The following is a 25,748-nucleotide window of genomic DNA, read 5'->3' as shown; positions in this document are numbered from 1 at the left end:
TAGCTTGCCCTATGCATCTCTTCCATCTGGCTGCTGCTGACTTACTTATATCCTTTTATAATAAACCTGTGATCTAGGGTGAAGTGGGTTTCCTGCATTCTGTGAGCTACTCTAGCAAACTGATCAAACCCAAAGAGCAGGTTATGAGAATCTCTGATTTCCTCTGATATACAGCCAGTCAGTCACAAGTTCAGGTAACAACCTGAACTTGTGATTGATAGGTGTCTGGAAAGGAGGGGCGCAGGCAGTCTTGTAAGACTGAGCCCTTAACCTGTGGGATCTGACACTACTTCTAGGCAGAAAGGTGTCAGAATTGAGTTGAATTATAGAATATCCAGCTGGTATAGGAGAACTGCTAGGTGGCATGGGGAAAACTACCCCCACACACACTGGAATTCGTTTCAGAACTCTTTTTAATGTTCTAATACATTTCAAAATATTTTTATTAGTTTTACCGTTTACTTCTTAAGTGATACTATATTATAATTTATTTTTTGGTTAGGTTACAAGCTAGTCTCACGGAATAAAATGGAAAACTTTCTACCTCTATGCATGAAAATCATGTATTCTTTGAATACCTTGTAGACCTCACAACACCATTAAAACTCAGTGATTTTTTTGGAGCTAGATGAAACTCTTGCATCAAAAGGCTTCACTAAGATAATTAGGTTAAATCATATGAAACTGCCAAAATTTGACTGGTTTTGACTTCAATGAGCAATTTTGTATGGTTCAACCTAATGGTTATAAACTGCCATTGTTGATTCAAGAATATTTTCCTAGAAAATCAACCGTTTTCTGTAATTTTTCTAAATTATTGGTATAACAGTGTACATAGTATTTGTTTACAATCTTTTAATCACCTTCACATTGGAGTGAGTTTAATACTGCCATGTATAAAAATGTTTTCTTCAACTTCTGAAGAGAAATTTTGGTAAAATTATGGTGTAAGTAAGTAAAGGTTCAATAGACTTAAAAATTCCAAGCATAAATTCTTATTTCCCATCTAACCTGTAAACCCCTAAGAAGGCCACAGGTTGCTTTCAGGGGCTCTGTAAACATGTGAGCCAAATTTATATGTGAGTGCATACATCATACATGCATGCTCTTGGGGGAAAACCCAGTAGCTTTAGCAAATTCTCAAATACCTAAAGTGCCAAATAACTTTAGAGAGTTTTGAAATGACATTTAACAAGGTACATACATAAAAATTGATGTAAATTCTATTAAATGGAAGACAGGAAAAATACCATTTAAGAGTACAAAGATTCCAATGTAAACAAACTCTCACATTCAAGAAAGGATTAAAAGAAGTACATAAAAATATAGAAGGAATGAAAACCATGTTATATTAATGCTAACATTCTTCTGGAAACTATGTGGATAGGTAAACATTTTTCAACAAACCAAAAAGACATGTGACTTTCATCCAAGGTTTGTAAACTTCTAAATGTGTTTCTACATGTTTTTAAAGATGAACAAACTAAAGAGGAAGATGAGGACAAAGAAAAAGGAACTAGAGTAACAGGGGAAAATAAAATTGTGAGATAAAGGAGACAGTTAATGAAAGGTGAACATAAAACCAGAATAGGTAAATTTTTTTCCGATCACAAGGTAGTGAACACAATCGTAAAAAGAGAGAAAACAATGAGAAAAAGAGCATTAACCATGTAATGGCTTACCTTGACAAAGACCGCTGGAAAACGAAAGTAGGGAGGTAGTGAAACAACATGGAAGGAATAGAAAATTGAAAAGCAAAGAGAAAAGGCTAAAAGGAAAAAGAGTGAAGCAAAATCAAGAATATACCGTATTTCCAATGAAAAACCTTATTTTGAAAACAATATTTCAGGTTTCTCTGAAGCATAATGAAAAATAAAAGGATAAAACTAACCTGTTGTACAAATTCCAAGGGTACTGGTGTAGCTTGTGTAAATGCTTCTAGATGAATACCATGCACAGGGTCTTCAACTATCAGACAGCCAATGTCAAACCATCTACAACAGAATGTATGAGTTTCACGTTGTGTATGTGCTAAATGAATTATGGTGAATAGATAAAGTACTAACATTCAGATAAAACATTACCAGATTGATTAGAAAAACATTTCCTTGAACTTTTCAAGAGGACAATCCATAAAACAACATATAAAATTACCCTGTTGGCTTAATTCCAAGAGAAGGAAAAAAACAAAAAATGGGGAAAAACAACAAAGAAAAAATAATTGAAAATTACTCATCATGGAAAGTTCCTTTTCTTGCTAAGATCTGGAGAAAAGAATGGCAATTAGGGGTGCTCAAATATGCAACAGATAAATCTACTCATTTGAAAATGCAAATAGCTTATCATAATTAAAAATGTCACTTGCTAAAATATGGGAAAACTTATATTACCAACTCTATAATTAATATATAGCCAAGTTACAAAGTTACTATAAAAATAAACTCATTCAGGAAATAACAAATCCTCTCCTCATTCCTGATAAATCCTTCTAATCACACTTTCTGAATTGTTCACAATGAATCAGTCTTTGAAAACAGCCTCATGAAATCAAGAAAACTTTCTTCAATTTAAAGATACACGTAAAAAGTGATACATTTAAAAACTGACTTAGGTGAGGTCATCTGTAACATCACTAGCATTTTAACTAGCCAGAATCAGGAAATCACGAGTTTAAATGACAAGATACAGAGGAAGAAAACTTTAAAATATACAGATTTAAGTGCGATGAAATACAATATGATTAGGAAACTTATTTACATATTCAAAGAAACAATAAAACAATATGTAGAATAACTGTGCTGAGTGTTAAAATGGCAGTTTATAATGTCTGTAGTATTCACATCCTAAAACTTTGCTTTAAATTAAGAACCTTAGTTATTTTATTATGTGAATCATTATTTTAAATAATTTATTTGGTATATGATGAATCAGTATTTTATTTTACATGATTTGTGTATTATGCAGATGGCAGAGAATAATTGTAGTGACTAAGCTTCCAGGCACGACACGGACGTCCGGAAAAGCAGCAACCCTGAAGGTACAAGCAGTCTCCCCTACAATGCCGGTGAACACACATGAGAAGGACTCCCTTTCCTCTCCAAACTACTGTCACGCTCCCGAGCGTGTCAACCTAGATATCCCATTCTTCTCAACTCAAATCTAAACTGCCGTAACTGTCATGCCCACCGAGACCTCTTCCATTTCCCTAACTAGTGCTATTGGCTGAGGAAACGTTGTCTCCTCCCTCCTCCCTCCTGTCCTTCCACCCCACTCCCCACCCAGCAGGAGGAAGAGTGGTGGTCTCCACTGTTCACACTCAAGCACAGTTGCTAAGGAACACTCTCCTTCTCCTCACCCTCTCCATGCGGTTGGTGAAATAAGATAGACTCGACCAATCCTATATGGAAGCTACTTGGACTTAATAAAAAAGGCTTAAGAAGAATAGTGGTTCCAAGACATTTAGATTTCATGTAGCAGAAAAAAATCAAAATAGCACCTGAGGAGCTGACACAGGTATGCCAATTTGTATTTTACCAAAGAAAGACCATCCACTACCACCAGTCAGTCACTTCACAAAAGGACATTTTAACCCATTTCACACATAACCCTTGGTTTTAGAACTTGATAGGTTAATCTCAGAATAAGGACAATTCATGCTTACACAGGTATTTTTCCATTTTGGTATAAAACATGCTAATTTTCCTCATGTAGCATGAACTGACGCAAAGTTTATCACAAATAGCTAGATCTATACTGGCTTTACTATTAGGAGCCAAACACCACTGGTCTTTTCTTGACTCAGTTATAAGCATGTATTTCCCTGACTTTATCTTCTGTGCATTTATTTCTCATGGGAACACCACAGAGAGAAGTAGCCAAAGCAAACTATCAAGTGTTTTGGGTTTGCTGTTTGTTCTCATGTCCTTCCTCTAATCCCCTTCTGTATCTTAATATTACAGCCTTTTCATCCTCTCTCCTCCTTAAACCATACTGGAAACCATCCACAGACTTTCTAATACCATTTACTAATTCCATTTACTAATACCATTCCTAATCTTCCTTATTTGCTAGTCTTCTGCTCAAAAAAAGGTAGGAAAAATACCACATCTAGGTATGATGGAGCAGTTGATGACAGACCAATGCTCCCAATGAAAAGCTGGATGAGTATACAAGTCATATCTAATGGCATCCAAGAGCTGGAGAAGCGAGGAAGACAAAATGGAGTAACATTCTGGACAGGGACAACCTTTCCAAAGGTATGCTGAAGACTTCCAGCTGACCCTGAGCACAACCCAGCCTGGACTCAGGTCAGTCTATCTAAAGTGCACCAAACTACAGCCCTTCCACACAGCTCACTACTCTGTTTATTAGAGGGAAGAGTGAACCTTCTCAAAATTACCTCAAGACTCTCGAGTTTCTTAAAAACAATGCCTGGCTTTCAAAGATTATGAGGCATCCACAAAGACAGCACCTTATCGTCACACCAAAAGGAGGCTAAAAGAGGCCCACACTCTGGAATCAGTAGACAAGGATCTTAAATATGACTCATATTCAAGGAAAGAGAGGTAAAAGACAGTCGAAATAGAAAATATAGGTATTCAATAGATAAATCTACTTTTAAAAAAAAAAAAATCAATGTACGGGCTACACAGCAGAAGACAGGTAAACAGAAGATACTCGAACTAAAGAAGAGAGAAAAATCAGAGTGAGGACGTCGGGGAAAGAGGGGACTGACCAAGTGAGAACTCTGAGGCACAGTCAGAAGGTGAACAAGCATGTCATTAGAGTCCTAGAAAGAGGAGAGAGAAAATGGGCCCGAAGCCAATTCTGAAGATACAATGGCCAAGAACTTTCCAAAACTGATGAAAGACATAAATCCAATGAAAGAAAGAATCAAGCTCAGGGAATCCACAAAAATTCAATACCTAAGCAAGCACACAGCCCTGTACATAAATACCATAAAACTGCCAAAATAAAATGACAGAAAAAATCCTAAATGCAGCTAAACAATACATTCTCTTCACAGAAACAAGCTGGATAGCTGATGTAACAGAAATGATGGAAGCCAGAAAACAGTACAACAGCATCTTTAAAGTACTGAAAGAAAAGATGTGCCAATCCAGACTTCTAACATCCAGAAAAAAACACCCTGTGAAAATAAAGGTGCTTAAAGGCACTTTCAGACAAAAGCTGAGAGAACTCCTGGCTAAAGTCTTCCATCACAATGTATATAGTACCAAAGGATGTTCTTTAGGCAGAATGAAAATGATCCCAGACAGAAAAACCAAAAATGCAGGAAAGAATTCAGAGAATAAATATAAGTGAATAGAGTGTACAGAACTATACTAATATCTTAGGAGTTTAAAATATATACACAATTAAGATACTTAACAATACTGCAAAAGATGAAGGGGGTAAATGGTATTTAAAGTAGTTCAGTATTATCAAAATTCATAATTTTTATTAAAACATAATACATGGAAAACACAATGGAATCTCTAAGGTAGCCCTTAAATGAATATTTCATTTTTCCCTTCTGTTAATCTTTTAATATTCATCATCACTGGATGGTTGCTTGGTGCTTACATAGAAAGTTCAAACTTCCCAACCTAGCAATCAAAGCTCTTCAGTCTGTCCCCAAACTACTTTTTGATTTCCTATCCAACAGTGTTCAGCCAAGTTGATAAAATCACTGACCCCAGAATACATCTTAATCATCTTCACACTTTTCCTCCATGCAGAATGTCCTACCTATTCTTTTCTATTTAACCAAATTTTACCTACTCTTCAAAATTCAGCTCAAGTCCCAATCATTCACGAATCTTATCTGACACTATCTATCTCCACATCAAGTTATTTCCATTGAAAATGCACATAGCATTTTATGTATAGCCCACGTGCAGCAACGAAGACCCAACACAGCCAAAAATTTAAACAATTTAAAAATCATATATTCCTCTATTGACATGTGTTTGGTGATACCTATCAATCAGTGTGAAAAGATATTTAAAAAAAATGATGAATTATGTTGCTGGAGGTTTTTTCCAAACTAAATAGATGGATGAGAGGTAGTGTTCAACAGAACTCAAACCTGGTGACTACCTCCAGGCCCTCTTGCCATACCTTCCATTACTCTGAATGACTGTGTAAATGATTGTTACTGGAGGTCAACCTCCAAGCCAATAACTAAACCACTGTATCATATGTAATTGATTATTAACACAATCTTAGCTTGCAGGCAATACAATGTCCATTTTATAATTAAAAAGGAGAAACAAGAGTAGAAATGTGAGCTGAGCTACACAGGTCACATAGCTAGTTAGTTAGATGATAGAGCTAGACCAGAACGTAATTTTCTCTCTGGTTCTAAAATAGGATACATTTTTTTACTAGATATTCAGTGTAAGCAATCATATTTTGCTCCTAAGAGAAACATAATAAGCCTCTTACTGAACCATTATACACCAATAAACTGGACAACCTAGAAGAAATGCATAAATTCCTAAAAACACACAACCTACTAAGACTGAATCAAGAAGAAACAGAAAATCTAAACAAATGGATTACTTGTAAGGAGACTGACTCAGTAATCAAAAACCTCCCAGCATACAAAAGTCCAGAACCAGATAGTGTTACTGGTGAATTCTACCAAAGATTTAGAGAAGAATTAATACCAATCTTTCTCAAACTCTTCCAAAAAATAGAAGATAAAAGACACACTTCCAAACTCATTTTACAAGGCCAGCATTACCCTGACACCAAAACCAGACAAGGACACTACACAGAAGAAAATTAAAGGCCCAATATCCCTGAAGAAGAGAGATGTAAAAATCCTCAATGAAATACTAGCAAACCGAATTCTACAATGCATTAAAAAGATCTATACCATAATCAAGTGGGATTTACTCCAGGGATGCAAGGATGGTTCAAAATGTGCCAATTAATCAATGTGACACACCACATTAACAAAATGAAAGATAAAATCATATGATCATGTCAACAGAGCTATAAAAAGCATTTGACAAAATTCAACACCCATTAATGACAAAAACTCTCAACAGAATGGATACAGAAGGAACATACCTCAACATAATCAAAGTCATATATGGCAAGGCCATAGCTAATATCATACTCAACAGTGAAAAGCTAAAAAGCTTTACTTCTAAGATCAAGAACAAGACAAGACTGCCCACTCTTCCCACTTTTACTCAGCATGGTATTGGAAGTCCTAGTCAGAGTAATTAGGCAAGAAAAAAAATGCATCCAAATCAGAAAGGAAGAAGTAAAACTGTCACTATTTGCACATGACATATTATATATAGAAAAACCTAAAGCTACCACCAAAAAACTGTTAAAACTAGTAAATACAGTAAAGTTGCAGGATACAAATTCAGTATCCCAAAATTTGTTGTATTTCTTTACACTAATAGCAAACTACCAGAAGAAAAAAATTTTAAATACCATTTACAATTACATCAAAAAAATAAAATAGTTAGGAATATATTTAACCAAGCAGGTGAAAGATGTCTACTCTGAAAACTGTTAAGACATTGATGAAAGAAACTAAAGACACAAATAAATGGAAATATATTCCATGCCCATGGACTAGCAGAATGAACACTGTTAAAATGTTCCTATTACCCAAAGGAAGCTACAGAAGACTCAATGCAATCCCTGTCAAAATTCCAATGATACTTTCCAAAGAAATAGAACAAACAATCCTAAAATTTGTATGCAACCACAAGACCCTGAATAGCCAAAGCAATCTTGAGAAAGCAGAGCAAAGCTGGAGGCAACATGCTCCCTGATGTCAAATTAAAATACATAGCAACAGTTAATCAAAACAGTATGGTACTTGCATAAAAAACAAAAATATAGATCAATGCAACAAAATAGAGCCCAGAAATAAACCCATGCATTTATGGCCAATTAATTTATGACAAAACAGCCAAGAATATGCAATGGGGAAAGGACAGTCTCTTCAATAGATGGTGTTGGGAAAACTGGACCACAATTTTACACCAGCCATAAAAATTAATCAAAATGGATTAAATACTTGAGCATAGCACCTGAAACCATAAAAAACTCCTAGAAGAAAACATAGGCAGTAAGCTCCTTGATATCTGTTGTGGCAATGATTCTTTTTGGATTTGACACCGAAAGCAAAAGCAACAAAATAAAAAACAAGTGGGACTACATCAAACTAAAAAGTTTCTGCACAGCAAAGGAAACTATCAACAAAATGAAAAGGAAATCTACCAAATGGCAGACAATACCTGCAAATCATATATCTGATATGGGGCTAATATACAAAATATATAAAGAACTCATACTACTCAACAGCAAAAACCGAACAATCCAATAAAAAAATGGGGAGAAGATCTGAATGGCCTCCTTTTCCAAAGAAGACATACAGATGGCCATACATGAAAAGGTGCTCAACATCACTAATCCTCCAGGGAAATGCTAGTCAAAACCACAATAAGGTAACACCTCACACTGTTAGAATGGCTATTATCAAAAAACAAGAAATAACAAGTGATGACGAAGAGATGGAGAAAAGGGAACCCTTGTGCACTGTTGGTGGGACCGTAAATTGGTACAACCACTATGGAAAACAGTATGGAGGTTCCTCACAAACTGAACTACCAAATAATCCATAAAATTCACTTCTGGGTATTTATCCAAAGGAAACGAAAATACTAACTCAACAAGACATATGCATCCCCCTGTTCACTACAGCATTATTTCCAACAACCGAGGCAAGGAAGCAACTTAAATGTCTGCTGATGATAAAGAAAATGTGATTTATACACACACACTCACACATATATATGTATGTATATATACAATGAAATATTATTCCATTGAAAAGGAAGGAAAACCTTGCCATTTGCAGCAACGTGTATGGACACTGAAGTCATTAAGCTAAGCAAAGGAAGTCAAATAGAGAAAGACAAATACTGTATGATCTCACATGTGGCGGGGGGAAGCAAACTCACAGATACAAAGGACAGATTGGTGGATGCAGAGGCAGGGGTGGGAGGGGGAGGGGGAGTAAAATGGATAAAGGGGATTAAAAGGTACAAACTTCCAGTTATAAAATAAGTAAGTCATGAGGATATAATGTACACCATGGTGACTATAGTTAATAATACTTTTTGTACATTTGAAAGTTGCTAAGAGAATAGATCTTGTAAGTTCTCTAAAAAAATTATAACCATGTTAAAAAAAAAAAAAAATCCTCTTACTTGTCAGGAAGCAATTCTGCAATGAAGTTTTCTACTGACACAGCAGTCTGTTTTTCATGGATCACTCCAGTTCGACGCAAGCTATCTATCCGTTCCTGGGCACCCTGAAACAGTGTACGTTAGAAACTATTTTAAATTATTCGGTTTTAAATATACTAATTTATGATTGTGTAAGTAATATGCGTATACATTTATACACAAACACATATATACTCATTGTAAACATGAAAACAATACAGAAGCATAGAGAGTAAAAAGAGAAAAAGCCCCATTGTATTCTCCTCAGTATTAAGAGTCTGCAGTGCATCTTCTAAATTATTCCTATATGCATTATTATTTTGGTTGCTATCATGAAATGGATAATTTTTATATTACATGTTCTAATTGGTTATTACTAATGTAAGGAAACTATGTGCTTTTTAATGTTGATCTGGCAAGAGGCCATCTTACTAAATAAAAATCATTTATCAATTCTAGTAGTTTTTTAGTTGATTCTCTCTTGAATTTTTCTAGGCAGGCAATCATATCAATAGCAAATATGTTTTTTCTCTTTCTTCTGATTCCTTTTATATATAGCCTTTAAAGTTTGCACCAAAATGACAGTTATTTTAACACAAACGTATGCATTACATCAAAGCTTATTCAAGAAAATTAGTACCATTTATGAAACAAAATTGAGGGGCTGAGAACACTATATAGATAACTCAAAATCATGAATTAAATATATACTTACGGCAGAAAACTAAAAGCTGGATTAATGAGGACAAGGTTGTTGTTTACTACTTTTATTTGAATCACTTCATAAAAGTGATCATGAATGATGTGATGAGAATGTGTTCAAAAAGCAAGATAATACTATTTCTGAATAAAACTAGTCATGGATAATACCCCTATTTTTATCATGAACAGCAGAGCTAAGCAGTGAATGAGATTAAGGGGTCAATTCTTCTTCAAATGAAAACTAAGAAAGCTAGGATACTTCTAGAGACAACTGAATTTATTTCAGAGACAACTAAAATAAAGAAGTGACAACTGTATGAGAACATGTAGGCCAATTTGTCATTAGCTTATAAACATGAAAGAAAGATGAAAGAAGATATGAGTTAAACTACAATAAAATCAAGCTGTATTTTTGCTTACTCTTGTATCTCTGGTACCTAGCATAGTGTCTAACCTAATAGGCAGCCAGTGAGAACTTACTACATGAACAAGTGAACAACGGAAAAACTAATAAGGGCTTCTGAAGGCCTATATGGCTAATATTAGGAATCTAAAGAGTGTAAATATGGCATCACCAAATCTAATACTGAATGAGGAAATCACTGTTGAATCTGAAAGAAAATACAATAGCTAAGATGAACTTAATTCTTTGTACTGGATAATGTAAATCTGTTCTGAAATCTGGGAGGAGTAAAATAATTCCCTCCTCCCAAAAGGTAGTTATGTCTAATTTTTACTATAAAGAAGTTTAAATAAATGTTAATTCAGTAAAAAACTATTAGGGGATTAGTGGGATGTTTAGAGATTCACCTGCAACTCTTCAAAGGTGCTATCTCAGCTACACACTACAACAAAATATTCCTAGATTTTATGCTCCCAGGAAGCAGAAACTAAGTTGGTTCATTTTTTACTATCCTACAGCACAGGGCTTTATACTTCATAGGGTTCACAAAATATTGAACTGAAATTAATTAGCACCTATAAAAGATAGGATAATGAGTTAGGTAGACAAGTGTAATGCTTGTTTTTGTTTATGGAATCCAGAAGAGAAAATGAAGAGGGGGTAAATCAGCCTCTCTCTCCTCCTCTGACCACAACATTACTTAAATGTGGCATCTTTTGGCATCACAGAGACACTTTGATATTAGTCACTACCAATGTTTTGAGAAGGGAATTTTAACTATATTTTTCAGCAGTGTAGGGGATCAAAAATTAGGTAGTTTAGAGGCCACACTGAAGTAACTGTCTCAGAACTGAAGTAAGATGCAGAAATGCCTCTAGAGCTTATACTAAGCAACTTGGTTCAGATAATCAAAATTCCATGCTTCTTCATAAATTCTTACAGATATTAACTGCATTTTTCTTGAATATAAGCTATAAAACAATGGTCATAAATATAATTGGCTTTTCAGTAAAATTAATACTTGGCATTGGAGAAGTTTCAGAAGCTTCCTAACTTTAATTACAGCTGATTTATTTCCTTGAACAATTTCATATGTTTAAAGGAAAACTTAAGTTTAGTTCAAAAAAGACATTCACTTCAAATAAAATCTGATGGGGAGAAAAAAATCTGGGTTGAAATTTTAATATTCTACATTATTTTCTTTTTGTTAGTTCCCTCTACTGTTTCTGAAAAAAAACAAACAGCTGGGAAAATTACATATCACTTTCCTATATATATCAGTTTCAATGAATTTTAATTTTAAGCTTGTATTAAAGATTGTGGAAAAGAAACACTTTTCTAAATTTGAAGGGCAAAAAACAATACTAAAACAAACCTATCAACTACTAATAAAATCACAATATAAACTGAACTATTAATATTCAGAAAATAAGCTTTTTCTTACAGAAAAAAATCTCCATCAGCCTTTCAAGTTCAGTACCTACCGATATGAAGTATCTTTTATGCAATGATATTTAACATAAAATATTTAAGACTCATGTTTTAAAAACCATGAAATTCTGAGTTATGTTCCAAAAATCATGTGGTGATCTATCATCAGAAATTATGAATGACAACTCTATCAGTTTTTTTACCAGTTTTTTTGAGAACAATTAGAAACCACAGGACTTGCAAGAAGATTTTACCGAGTCATTATGTCATTTGCATTCTTAACATCTAAAACATTATTTTGAATTGTCCCTTCATATGACATTCAGGAGGATTTTAGGTTCCGAGGCAATCAGTGGGTGAGCGGTATATCTTTATTTTCTAATGGGAGAGGTCAGAGCTTATGAAGAGGAGATGAGAAAGGAGATGGCATGTTGACTCCATTACAAGTATATATTCAGGCAGAAAATTTTAGGAAAGAATACGTATGGAAGCTGAGGAAGGAGAAGCTGAGTTCCTGAAACCTATCTGCGTCTACTTGGACCCTGTAAAATCTTTGCATGTCACCAGAGGTACTTATACACAAGTCTGAAGACCACTGCTTGTTTGATGGTAAAGGTACTATCAAAGTATAGCAACAGGTGGGCAGCTAGAGCTCTGTTAAGGGAAAAAATCTCTATTCTCATAAGGCTGACATGTTGTTAAACCAAAATTCAGAACAGATCCCAGAGTGAAAACATCTTCTGCATTAGACTGCTTACTTGAGGAAATAAATTATTAATTTTAAAAGTTTACCCTAGCACTTTAAATTCTATTGTTTGGGGTTTTATACCAAGATATCTCAATAGGACTGCTAGACATTCATTCTAAAGAACATGAAGCACTATTCTAAAAGTTTATATCTGTAAACGAAACACAGATCTCTGCTCTTGTAGAACTTAATTCTAGTAGGAAAAAAGCACTAAAAAATAAAAATAACATAAACGTAAATTATATGGTAAATGAGAAGATGCTGGATGCTATAGGAGAAAGATCAGAGGAGGGTTAGGGGATCAGGAGAGCAGGGTAGGGAGGTGCAGACTGCAGCACTGAACAGGGCGGTCCGGACAGGCCCCACTGTGGAGGGAAGATTTTAGTGAAGACTTGAAGGAGGTCAGGGAGTCAACCAAGTAGATATCTGAGGAAAGAGTGGCTCAGAGAGAGCTGTGAAAAGGCTGTGAGAAGAGAGCAGCCTGTCAGACAAGTGCGAAGACCTGCAAGGAGGCCAGTGTGGCTGGCGTGGAGTGAGCAAGGGGGAAGACCAGTAGGAGACGAAGCCAGAGAAAAGCAGATGGCCGCTGGTGCAGCCACTGTGGAGAACAGCATGGAGGTTTCCTAAAAACCAAAACAGAGCTGCCATATGATCCAGCAGTCCCACTCCTGGGCACATACCTGGAAAAGATGAAAACTCTAGTTCGAAAAGATACATGCACCCCACCGTTCATAGCAGCACTATTTACAATAGTCAGCTCATGGAAGCAACCTAAGTGTCCATCGACAGATGAATGGATAAAGAAGATGTGGTGTGTATATATGATGGAATATTACTCAGCCATAAAAAAGAATGAAATCATGCCATTTGCAGCAACATGGATGGACCTAAAGATTATCACACTAAGTGAAGTAAATCAGAGAAAGACAAATATTATATGATATTACTTATATGTGGAATCTAAAAAGATAGTACAAATGAACTTATTTACAAAACAGAAATAGACTCACAGACATAGAAAACAAACTTATAGTTACCAAAGGAAAAAGGGTGGGGCGATAAATTAGGAATTTGAGATTAACAGATACACACTACTACATATAAAAGATAAACAACAAGGACCTACTGTATAGCACAAGGAACTATACTCAGTATCCTGTAATAACCTATAATGCAAAAGAACCTGAGAAAGGATACATATATACACATATATGTATATATATATGGTATAACTGAATCACTCTGCTGTACACCTGAAACGTTGAAAACCAACTATACTTCAATTTAAAAAAAAAAAAAAAAAAAAAAAAAAAGAAGGCCAGTTCAGCCAGGCCATGGGGGGCTGTAGAAGCCTTGGTAAGGAATTTGGATTTTACACTCAGTGAAATATAAAGTTCTGAAAAGAATAGTGAAATGGTTTGATCTTGTGTGTTGAAAGAATTACCCTGGCTACTCTGTTGAGGATAACATATAGGGCCACAAGGGTAGAAACGGGATGACCTGTTAGGAGGTGAACCCAAGATTCCAGCAAGGCTTTGCGGTGGCTTCACCCAGGGCGGGAGCAATGGAGACAGTGACAAGCAGTCAGATGCTGGATGTATTCTGAAGGTACAGTGAACAAGATTTCTTGATGAACTGGACATGGGTAACGAGAGAAGTCAAGGATGACTCCAAGGTTTCTCATCTGAGAAAATGGAAGGACAGAGCTGTCATCAATTGAGATGGAGAAAGCTGCGGCGGGGGACAGGTTGGAAGGAAAGAAAAGCAGTTGAGTACTAGACATGATAAGTTTGAGACACTCAAGTAAAGGTATTAAAAAGGCAACTTTTATATTAACCTAGTTTACATGAGAGGTCTCTGCTGGAGATACAAACTCGAAACTGTCAGCACACAGCTGGTATTCAAAGCTGTGGGACTGGTTGAGGTCACCAAGAGAGTGAACGTAGATGAAGGGAAGGAGACCATCAGGAGGTTGGGGAGAAAAGGAGGAGCCAGCAAAGGAAGCACAGAGGAATTAGTGAGGCGGGGAAGAAACCAAGCGTGGCATCCCCAAAGGCGAGCGTAAAAGACACTACAGAGGAGTCTCAAAGCCAGTGGCAGGTCAAACAAGATGCACAACATTGGCGACCTTGAAAGCATTCTCGGTGGAGGGGTGAGGGTGAGAGCCTGGCTGGGGTAGGTGTAAGAGACTGAAGAGAAGAACTAGAGATAAAAGTGTTGGCAACTCTTTGCAAGTTTTGCTGCAAAACGAAGCAAAAACCTAAGGTTGGAGGTGATGGGGAAAGTAAGGTAAAAAAATTTGTTAAGGTTTTCTTTGGTTTATTTTTGTTTTTTAAGGTGGGAGCAGTGTTTATATGCTGATGAACTGTTCATTCGCTTTTGCGTGTTTGTATACTGATGGTAAAAAGTGTATGAGAGGGAGGATAGAACTCTCGGAACTTTAGCACTTAGCAGGCAAGAGGGGGCCAGGTCTACTATGGTAATGGGATTGGCTTGTGTATGTGACAAATTTTTTAATGGTAACAGTCCAGAAGACAAAGTATACGATATTCAAGTGGTGGTGTGAGTATGCAAGTGCATGAAATTTGTTTTCAAAATAAGCCATTCTATTATCTGCCACTATTACGTAGGGATTATATAGGTATCTATAGACTTAATCACAAGGTCTTCTTCCCTCACTACCAAAAACTATGGCAGTGTCTCCCTCTGGTAAGTGCATTACTACTGGTAATGTAATTTAATAGGTCTCTATATGCTGATGAGACCTTGGCACACTCTGGTTATATACAGGCTTTGTGCCTATAACATGCCAGCTAGTCGGCTCTCTAAGGCAAGGTAGTTAAAAGGACAGGGAAAGGGAAGACTCAAAGAAAGTAAGTTAAGAAAACTCTCTGGATGAGTGCTGAGTCCCCTCACCAAGTACTGGGTTGGCCAAAAAGTTCGTTCGGGTTTTCCCATAACAGAGAATACAAAGGAAAAGGGGGACTTTGCCAGGTATATTTACAACCTGCTTACTAGAACCCCATTACTACTCTGGAAACTTCCAAATATATGAGAATCCCATAAACCATGAAGAAATACATAAAGTGTAAAGTATTATTAATATTGATAGTAATAAAAAGCTTACGGGATTCAAGGGATATTATAATTTCAGTAATGGATTTAAACGTTAATACTGGGTTAAGAAGATCTCTTTCAGGACTAAAACTGCTCTCTTTCTGTGCTCTTGGCATGTGGTTCCTCCCCTCCCCCGATAATCAAAACCTACTTTAGGTTTCTTTAAATTAAAACTCCACTGTATCTTCCTAACACTACAGATTGTCTAATTAAAAACCAAATCAATATTTCAGTATGTAAAAACCCAAAAGCTCCATATAGACCATAGGATTATCATCAGAAATTTTAAAAAATGAACTGCCAGCTACTATATCCTGAAAAAGATGCTCTATTACTCACTTTTAATCCAGCTGCATAGCCCACTGGTTGTGGAGCAATGCTGGACTGCCCAGCTTCCCCTATCACCACAGCTAAGCCAAAGACCTCCTGGAAGGCATCTCGGACAGCGGCAACTTTTACTTCTTTATTTGAGGTCACTACAATGTCCAGTTCACCTCCAGATTCTACAAAGACCAGAAGAAAGTTTCAATTCCAAATTAAAATAATGAAATTCTCATAATTACTACCATGCACTAACATTTTATTACATAATTACTCTTAACCTGGCAAAACAATGCAAGCTATAGATTACCTTTTTATTGGCTGAGGACACTGAGGCTCATAAGGTCTCGCCCAAGGTAACACAGCTACTTAGCAATGATGTCAGGACTCAAATCTAGGTCTGTATCTTTTCACTACACTGCCTGATGCAAGCAGACACATTTCACCCTGTCACCTAATGGCATCTTACTCTGAGATTTCTCAAGAAAGCTGTTTGTACTGTGAAATATTTTGCCCTAGAAACAATGCTTTTCCTCAGTAAGTATCTTTTGGAACAGCTGAAAATATTTTCCAAATATTTGGGCTTTTTATCATGGATTTCTTTTTTTCCTGATTGAAACAATGTTCCACAGATCCCATCTTTACTGGAATTTCTTAAATTATTAAAACCTATAAGCAAGGGTTACCATAGGAAAGAAGAGGAAGACTGTATCCATGTGGGACATATCTCTTAACCCTATCTAGCTAAGTACTGTTCCATTAGGCTTCAGCTCAAAAAGCTTTCCGTTTTTTTGTGATGACTCATGCCACTTTTAATGATTATAAAGGGAGAGCTAATCAAAAAAACGTTGAAACTGTGTTAAAGTCCATTTCTAATAGTTCTTGTGCTTTCTTGATACATTTGAAATTGTTATGGTGATTTCTAAAATATTTGTATAAAAACATGGTAAGTTTTACTAGGGTTTTGTTAGATCCAAATGGTCTCATTTTTGCTGCCTGTCAATAGCTTTTTCACACTCAGTATTATTGCTTTTTATAGGTGATTAAGATTATATGTTATTATATCTTCTAATAATAGAAATTTCATTTTGTATCTTTTCTCTCCCCGTTTTATTTTCCTTTTTCTGGATGTCATGCAGAGTACTGGCCTGAGAAGTCTTTGGTTTGAGTCCTGATTTTATCACTTACTAGCTTTGTTACCTTGGGGAAGTCACTGAGCTTGTTTCCTCACAGAAAAATTCCTGCCACCTGCTTGCTCTAAGGATTAAATAAGGTAATTGATTTCATCATCTAACACAGTACCCATTAAAACAACAAGAGCTCCAAAAATACTAATTCCTTTCTTTTCCTCACTAAAAATAAGAGCTTGTGAAGAGAAGAACATATATACTGCATTAATTATGTCAAACTTGATTATTATGAATATATGAAATCAGTATATATGGTAGGGTCCAATTTCTAAACCCTGGCAATTACAAACACAGAGAACAATTCAGCTGAGTTAATTCTTTGATTCAATTTTCCACTTAAAGGGAAGCAAAGTAGCTAAGTGTTAGCTCCGCCAAGTTGTGTGACCTAGGGTAATAATAAAGCTCTCTGAACACAAGTTCCTCATCTAAAACTTGAGGAAAATAACACCTAGCTTGCAGAGCTCTTATGAGAATTAGTATCTGGCAGATCAAGCATTTAATAAATGGTACTTATCATTATTAGGTCTTGCCCTTTGACATTTACTAGACAATTACCAACAGACTCAAGACTTATGAAAGCTACTGACTTTTTATTGCTACTGAAAATCTCTGTTCAAGTACCTGGTGCATAGCTTTGGCCGCTAAATTGTTATCTTCAACAGAATTACTAATAATTGGTCACAAATCCTGCTACGAGATTATGTTATTTCACTTACTGGATATGTACATAAAAAATTAATCCTCCAGTTAACCGTCTGGAGGATTCTTGGTAATGAGGGTTCAAAGGTGATTAAAATAGCTTTCCCAACAAACCTAGTAATGACATATTATTAGTAAATAGATTAACAGCCTATAAAAATTTTATTCCTGAGTTACACATGAACACATTTAATTAAAATAGATAACTGGAGAAATGCCAAAACCAAATATGAACAAAGCAACGCTTCAAATGTCAACACTGAACGGTAAAATTCATGTAAAGCAACACTAACCATATTCGTAATTAAAATCAGTTAAGTATACGAATAATTCAAATCATTTTTACTCCTCCAAAGTTCATTCTGGGAAGTTTTCAAAATTTATTTAATGGTGACTAAGAAAAAGATGAATTGGAAGTACCAAAACCAAGACTGGCAATCAACGTAAGAATACAGGGGGATTTTCACTAGTGACAAGACCTGCGGGACTACCCTCCGGCTGACGCGGCGCACACTTCACGCGGCAGGTGCTGCTCTACTTTAAGTACGTACTGATGTATGGAGCCATGCCAGGGTCCAGCGTTGTGATCATGCTTTCCACTGAATGTTTTGTTTTATCAAGCACAGACTTCACCACAGGGTTCCCGGCCACACCCTGCACAGAACAAATTCACATGTAAATACTCATTCTAAGCAAAGAACACCATGATTACCGGATGGTGAGGGGAAAAAAAAAAAAATTTTTTTTTTAAGTTTCCAATGCATTGCAGACCTATACTTTTGTAAAATATAAGGAAACTAAGGTTATGGCAATGTCAAATTGCTATGAAATTTCAAAATGCTTCCTCTCAATTTCTCTTCTCATCTCATCATAGATTGACAGCAGTCTACTGACCCCACTTCGAGCAACACTGGCCTGGGAAGTAGGTTTATTGTATATATATGTATGTGTGTATGTATATATGTGTATTTCATTTCTATGTATACCTATATTTTTATTTCATTTCATTACTCTTTATTTATCTATCTATATAAAAGACTAGGCAAAACTTGTCCATCAAGGTCCCAAATAAAGATTGTAATTGGATGTCTCTGAAGACTCATATTTTGTTCCCTAATATAAAAATAAAAACAGTAAAAACATTTCTTCTCTTTATTTCCCAGAACAGTTCCTTATTAGCTTAATATATAATACTCTGTTCTATGAAAGTTTCTTTTTTCCTACTTCCTATTTGTTTTGTTCCCAAATTCTCCCTTTTAATATAAGCCAGACCTAGTCCTCTGAATCCCTAAAACCACACTATTAGACAGAAGGAACCAGATCTGAGTATTTCCTTCCATCTATGCTTCTCCCACAGTCGAAGAGACTTAGAGATGGCATCCGGCTAACAGGCCATGATGCCACCTGTCCCAACCTACCATTAAACTAAGGTGATTCAGAAAAACAGATGAGTTCATAACACTGATATTTAAGATTGTCCACCCATCTTATGCTGAATATTAGAAGAGTTATTTACAAGATCTGTAGGGTTGAACTGAGTATTACAACTGGTAGCTGACATGCTGACACACGCTCTTAACGAGGAAAAGAAGTGACAGTCTCTACATAAAGGAGACCTTTAAAAAGCACAAAATGATATAAAGAAGCAAGCTTAGAAAAATGCCATCTTTCTGATACATAAAACTCAAACGCTGTAAATCAGTTTAACCAGCTACCAATTTAAAAATATGTTTAATATGTAATTAAATTGCAGCCAAACCCTCAGAATATTGAGGGGAACCTGACAAAGCAATTCCAAAATTCATTAAGAAAAATAAAAAGACCAGCAAAGAAAAATTTTGAAGAGAAAACAGCAAACTTACACAACCAAATGCTGATCTGCCTTTATGAATGCAGAGACTCAGAACTGACTTTTCTATCTGACTCATCTATGAATACTCTTCATCCCCACCTCAGCACAGAGTAGGCTTTCAATAAATATTAGTGTAATAAATAAACAGTTACAATAATTAAAATAGTGTGGTACTGTTGCAAGGACAGGCAGAGCAGTGAAATAAAATACAGAGCCCAGAAACTGAGGTTAACACACAATTTAGTAACTAAGGTAAAGGTAACATATCAAATCACTGGGATATGATTTTGGAACAGTCAATTAAGTGGCTGGAAAAAAATTAAGTTTGACTTCTACCTCATATAATATAGTAAAGTAAGTATCAGCTATATCAACTTGGTATGTAAAACAAAATGAAACCACAAGAAAATTAGAAGAAATCATAAAAAAATAATTATCATATAATGTAGTAGGTAAATGTCACTTTTAACATTTAAAAAAATTGAAAAAAAAATTGATAGAAATGACTCCCCAAAATTTAGAAGGCTTTGTGTCAATAAAGCATAATAAAGTTGAAATGTAAGATAAAAATGGAGGCTACTGCAACATATGACAGCATATAATATTCTTCTTATATTAAGAGTTCTTATCAATTCATTATAAAAGAAAATCATCCCAATTCAAAACTGAGCAAAGAACATGAATATAGACTTCACAAAATAAAAATACAAATGGCCAAAAATCACATTAAAAAAAGTTCAAATTGAGTAACAAAGAAATGCAAATTTAAACAAGGTATTATTTTTTTGCCTATCAAATTAGAAAATACTATATTTCAATTAATAAAATCACTGCTGGCAAACGAATGACATTATGACAGTGTATCTTGGTATATAACCTTCCTGGAGAGCAATATGTATATCAGTAATTTTTTTAAATGTTCACACTGACATTTACCAAGAATTAACTGATAAAACAGAGATGCACATAAAGATTGGCATACAAGAGTGCTCATCATAATTTAATTAATAAGAACTACCATTAGAAAATGCCAATAACAGATAAGTGAAATAAAACATGGGAAATAAATGCAATGACATGTTGGGTAAAGTAGCCTGAAGAATTTTATAGCTGGGAAGATGTTCATGATACACACTAGGTAAAGACAAACAAAAGACACAAAATTGTGTCGTGTCACTACTCCAGTTTGCTTTTCACTAAAAAAGAGATACATTTACATAGATATGCGCATCCAAAAGACAGAGGAACTATAGAAAAAGTGTAATAAGAATAAAAGGTATTTTAATTTTTCCTTACACCTCTTTCTATTTTCAAAATTCTCTCTAATGAATATCTGTTAGTTTTATAATTAAAAAATTAAATGTGATTTTAAAAGTAAACACCCCTTACCTTAATAAAACCCCAGAGTCCACCAGCAGATGCTTCATCCTGCCCTCTACCAATTCTAGGATCTTCTTGCTCCTCTGGAAAAGTGATGGCTGATGTGGTTCCAGTTCCCTGTGCCAGAGATGTCAAACCAGCTTGCTGAGTAATGGGAGTTGGCAAAATACCTAGTTAATGGCAAAAATGTTAATATATGTAATTTATTCCATAAACTATTTCCTATAAAAAGAAGATACAACATATGAGATGAGTAGTTCAAAACAGCTTTAATAATGTAACTATATACTCAGGCATTTCAACACTCAGATATGAGCTCAAAGAATCACCTAAACCTTTATATAAAATATACAAAATTCCAAAGAAGAAATTTCTTTCCCTCTTCATAAGCTTACACCAAGTGCCCTGAAAATGGACAGAAAATATACATCCAAAAGTACTTCATGTTTGCCCTATGAGCACTCGGATGCAGACAGCTATAGTCTGAATCTCTTTAAAGCATAAAAATAACTGATATGAGCACTCAAGCCCATCATACAAAAAGCATGTAAAAATTAGTAAACATATCCATATACCCTATTTTAACTCAAAAAAAATTTCACATATACATACACATGGGTGTCATACTTGTACTCTTGAAAAAATTTTATTTGTTAAGGTAGACAAGCCAAGTTGGATTATAAAATCACAACAAAATTGTTTCTTTTCCTAAAATGAGAAACAATAGGCAGAATATGACAGGATGAAGTTTTGATATTGATTTCCAATAACCATTCCAGGGAAGTCGAAAAAGTATAGGGCGTAACTGACCTAGAAAATAAAATAGTCCAATTCCACCAACTTATGGCACATACACTTATTTGTTTTTGAACTTTTACCTGGCTAAATAAAACTACTCCCTGGACCATTCAGTCCTGATAATTTTTTAAGTAAAGCTTTAAAAAAACTCTCAGACTTCACCTTGATGTTTCTCTATAACTGCACAAAATGTTAGGACAAAATTTTCGAATTCTGTCTGCCAGTCCACATACTAATCATGTACTAAGTTTTATATCATATAAAAATCATATATTAAGTAACATCAGCTTTATTTTAATAATTTAAATGAAAATAGGAAGCTCTGGAGATCAAGGAAAAGGGAATGAAACATTCATGCACAGTAACCGGACCCCTCATACACTGCTGGTGAGAAAGTAAAATGGTGCAGCTGCTTTGGAAAATAGTCTGGTAGTTGTTCAAAAGTCAGCAATTCTGACATGCACCCCAATGTTCACAGCACAGCACTATTTACAACAGCCAAGACATGGAAGCAACCTAAATGTCCATCGACAAATGAATGGATATATATATATATACATATACAATGGAACGTTACTCAGCCATAAAAAAGAATGAAATAATGCCATTTGCAGCAACATGGATGTACCTAGAGATTATCATACTAAGTGAAGTAAATCAGACAAAGACAAGTATCATATGGTATCACTTATATGTGGAATCTAAAAAATGGTGCAAATGAACTTATTTACAAAACAGAAATAGACTCACAGACATACAAAAAAACCTCATGGTTATCAAAGGAGAAGGAGGGGATAAATTAGGAGTTTGGGATTAACAGATACACACTACTATATATAAAACACATAAACAACAAGGACCTACTGTATAGCACACGGAACTCTACTCAATATCTTGTAATAACCTATAATGGAAAAGAATCTGAAAAAGAATAGATATAGATATATGTATAACTGAATAACTATGCTGCACACCTGAAACTAACACAATGTTATAAAGCAACTATACTTCAATTAAAAAAAAAAAAAAACCCTCCAGGAAAAAAAAAGTCAGCAATTCTGCACCTAGGTATAAACCCAAGAGAAATGAAAACATGTTCACATAAAACTCTGCACACAAAGGTTCATAAAATCAGTATTCACAATAGGCAAAAAGTGGAAACAACCTAACAGTGTATCAACTGATGAAATGAATAAACAAAACGTGGTATATCCATACAATGGAATATTATTCAGTCTTAAAAAGGAAGTTCTGACACATGCTACAACATGGATGAATCTTGAAAATATTACACTAAGTCACAAAAGACACATATTATGAGTCCATTTATATGAACTGTTCAAAATAAGCAAATTCATAGAAACCGAAAGTAGATTAGTGGTTCTGAGGGCCATGAGGATTGGGAGGAAGTAGGGAGTGACAGCTAATAGGTATGGGGTTTCTTTTGGGGTGATTAAAAGGTTCTAAAATTGATTTTGGTGATGGCTGCACAACTCGATAGATACAGTAACAACTATTAAACTGTACACATGAAAGGGTTGAATTGTATGTGAATTATACCTCAATAAAGCCGTTTTAAAATAAATAAATAAAACATTCACCATAACCACTTGTTTCAAAGTATCAGTGGGAGAGAGAATTACCTGTCACCGGAGGTGCAGAAAAAGACGGCATCAGGGGTGTCTGGGGAGCTCTTCCTGCATGTCCTCGTGTAATGTCATAGGCTGAGCCGACAGAGAATCCTGATGTGGGAGGACCCGAAGCGGGGGCAGATAAGAGAGTGTTTGGGGCAGAAGTGGAAGGTGGGAAGTGGGATAAAGGAGGGTTACTGAAGGCAGCAGCAGTTGGTGGAGAAACGTGAGGTGGTGAAGAGGTAATGAGTGGAGGACCAGAAGGAACCGCTGAAGGAGGCACAAAGGGCAAGGGTGGCGAAGGCCTCACAGGAGGCAGGGACTGCTGAGGGGTGGAGTACGTGTGTGGCGGCAGGGGCTGCACAGAGGACACGCCCGGAGAAGAGAAAGCGCTGGCTGCAGCTAGAAAAAGGAGGGCAGGAAAAAAATGCGTCAGTGAAATGTTTTTCACTTAGTTTTCAGGTGTCTCATTACTGTCTTCTTGGAAAATTTTAACATTTAACAGACCCTATCCCAAGAGTTATTTTTAAATGTGTGATTTGAAATATACGACCATGACTGAGTGCAAATGACTTTCAACTCCCGTCAGTAAAAGCAGCAGCTATGTAAAATTAAGTTATGGTATTGCAGACCTTTGTGTTTTTGTTTGTTTTGATGTGCTTTTAATAAAATAAAGCCGTTTTTCATCCCTGCTGATATGAGCATAAAACCTCACAATTTAAAGGCTTAAACTTTGGTCAGAAGGTTAATCACCACAAAGTCACAGAACATTAGACAAAGCTAACACATACTTTTTAGGATATCTCTGTCATAACAAAGATGATTTCTAGTCAGTATGAACATAAAGAACGAAAGTTAAGATAAAGCAAAACATATGTTTTCTGTCTTCGGGCTTAAATTAAAAAAGGCTATCTCCCTTCATCCTGGCAAAGATTACAGAATTTTTAATATACAGGCACACCTCATTTTATTTTGCTCCGCTTTACAAATTGAAGGGTTGTGGCAACCCTTGTGTCAAGCAAGTCTGTCAGCACCATTTTTCCCAACAGCATTTGTTCTTCGTGTCTCTGTGTGACATTTTGGTAACTCTCACAACATTTCAAACTTTTTCATTATTATTATATTTGTTACGGTGATCCGTGATCTTTGATGTTACTAATGCAAAAAGATTACAACTCGCTAAAAGCTCAGATGATGGTCAGCATTTTTAAGCAATACTTTAGCAAAGTTTTTACTTAAGGCACGTACATTCTTTTTTTAGACATAATATATTGCACGCTTAATAGACTACAGTATAGTGTAACCATAATTTTTATATGCACTGGGAAACAAAAGAATTCATGTGCCTCACTTTATTGCAATATTCACTTTATTGCAGTGGTCTGGAACTGAACTCACAGTATCTCTGAGGTCTGCCTCTATGCCTTTTTTAAATGACTCTGAGACAAGATGACAGTATCTTGACTATCCTCAAAACATACTGACGCTAGACAACTGCACGTACCTAAAGGGGCTGGGGGGGAAGACGGCTGTGCCACTGCGGCAGCGACAGCCAGTCCCGCTGAACTTGGTGGAGGAGTCCCAGGTGGTGTTGTCTCTATTCCACTCTCTTCCATCATTTTTCTTCAATTACGGTAAAACTGTAAAAATATTAAAATGTAATAAATATTACACAGTAATAAAAAGTATTTTTTAAACCTTGTATAGTTAGAGAATAGTTTTTTAAAATAATCAACAGACAGATGTCTGTCTTTACTGTTTATAATGCCACTTATCTCCAGGTGAAGGGTTTGTCAAAATTCCTAAGAAAATAGTCTGTGAGAATATTTAATGTGCAAACAATCTGAGACATTTTCATACACCTACTCCATTACTGAGAAATAATTTTATGTTAACTAAGTAATTAATTACCCAATATATTTCAAACAGTAAATTACTAATTTAATTTCTGCCACATGAATGCATGGTAGATTTATATCTAGATTCCAGTCACTATTACTTTTAAAATAAAAATAAATTACTTAAAGTATTCTTGAAACACTTCCTCTCTCCTCATTAAGCAGTGTATGCGGGCTACTCCTGTTAACAGTAAAAAAAAATTCTTTACTGTGCTCGATTCCCAGGTTTTCTTAGTTTACATTCTAAAATGTGCCCCATAATGGCTAAATGATATGTCTCGGGTTTTAGAAAAGTTAACCGTAGCAAAA

At 35.4% G+C, this 25,748-nt stretch overlaps 1 protein-coding gene across 2 annotated transcripts in view; it reads right to left on the bottom strand.

The window, feature by feature from the left end:
* The window catches only part of PRRC1 (proline rich coiled-coil 1), a 44,138-nt gene that overhangs the window by 14,366 nt on the left and 4,024 nt on the right, over nucleotides 1–25,748 (bottom strand). For both annotated transcript variants that reach the window (XM_059919444.1, XM_059919443.1), the window contains exons 2-8: nucleotides 25,046–25,181; nucleotides 23,554–23,943; nucleotides 21,122–21,282; nucleotides 18,432–18,534; nucleotides 16,010–16,173; nucleotides 9,252–9,355; nucleotides 1,892–1,994 (exon numbers count right to left, since the gene is read on the bottom strand). In XM_059919444.1, coding sequence (XP_059775427.1) covers nucleotides 1,892–1,994; nucleotides 9,252–9,355; nucleotides 16,010–16,173; nucleotides 18,432–18,534; nucleotides 21,122–21,282; nucleotides 23,554–23,943; nucleotides 25,046–25,160 — 1,140 coding nt within the window. In that variant the 5' untranslated portion in view covers nucleotides 25,161–25,181. The remainder of the gene's footprint in view (nucleotides 1–1,891; nucleotides 1,995–9,251; nucleotides 9,356–16,009; nucleotides 16,174–18,431; nucleotides 18,535–21,121; nucleotides 21,283–23,553; nucleotides 23,944–25,045; nucleotides 25,182–25,748) is intronic.

This window comes from Balaenoptera ricei, chromosome 3 (assembly GCF_028023285.1).
Source record: "Balaenoptera ricei isolate mBalRic1 chromosome 3, mBalRic1.hap2, whole genome shotgun sequence".
Classification (NCBI taxonomy): Eukaryota; Metazoa; Chordata; class Mammalia; order Artiodactyla; family Balaenopteridae; genus Balaenoptera; species Balaenoptera ricei.
Note: the sequence above shows the minus strand (reverse complement) of the source record. Positions and strands in the feature narration are given on the sequence as shown.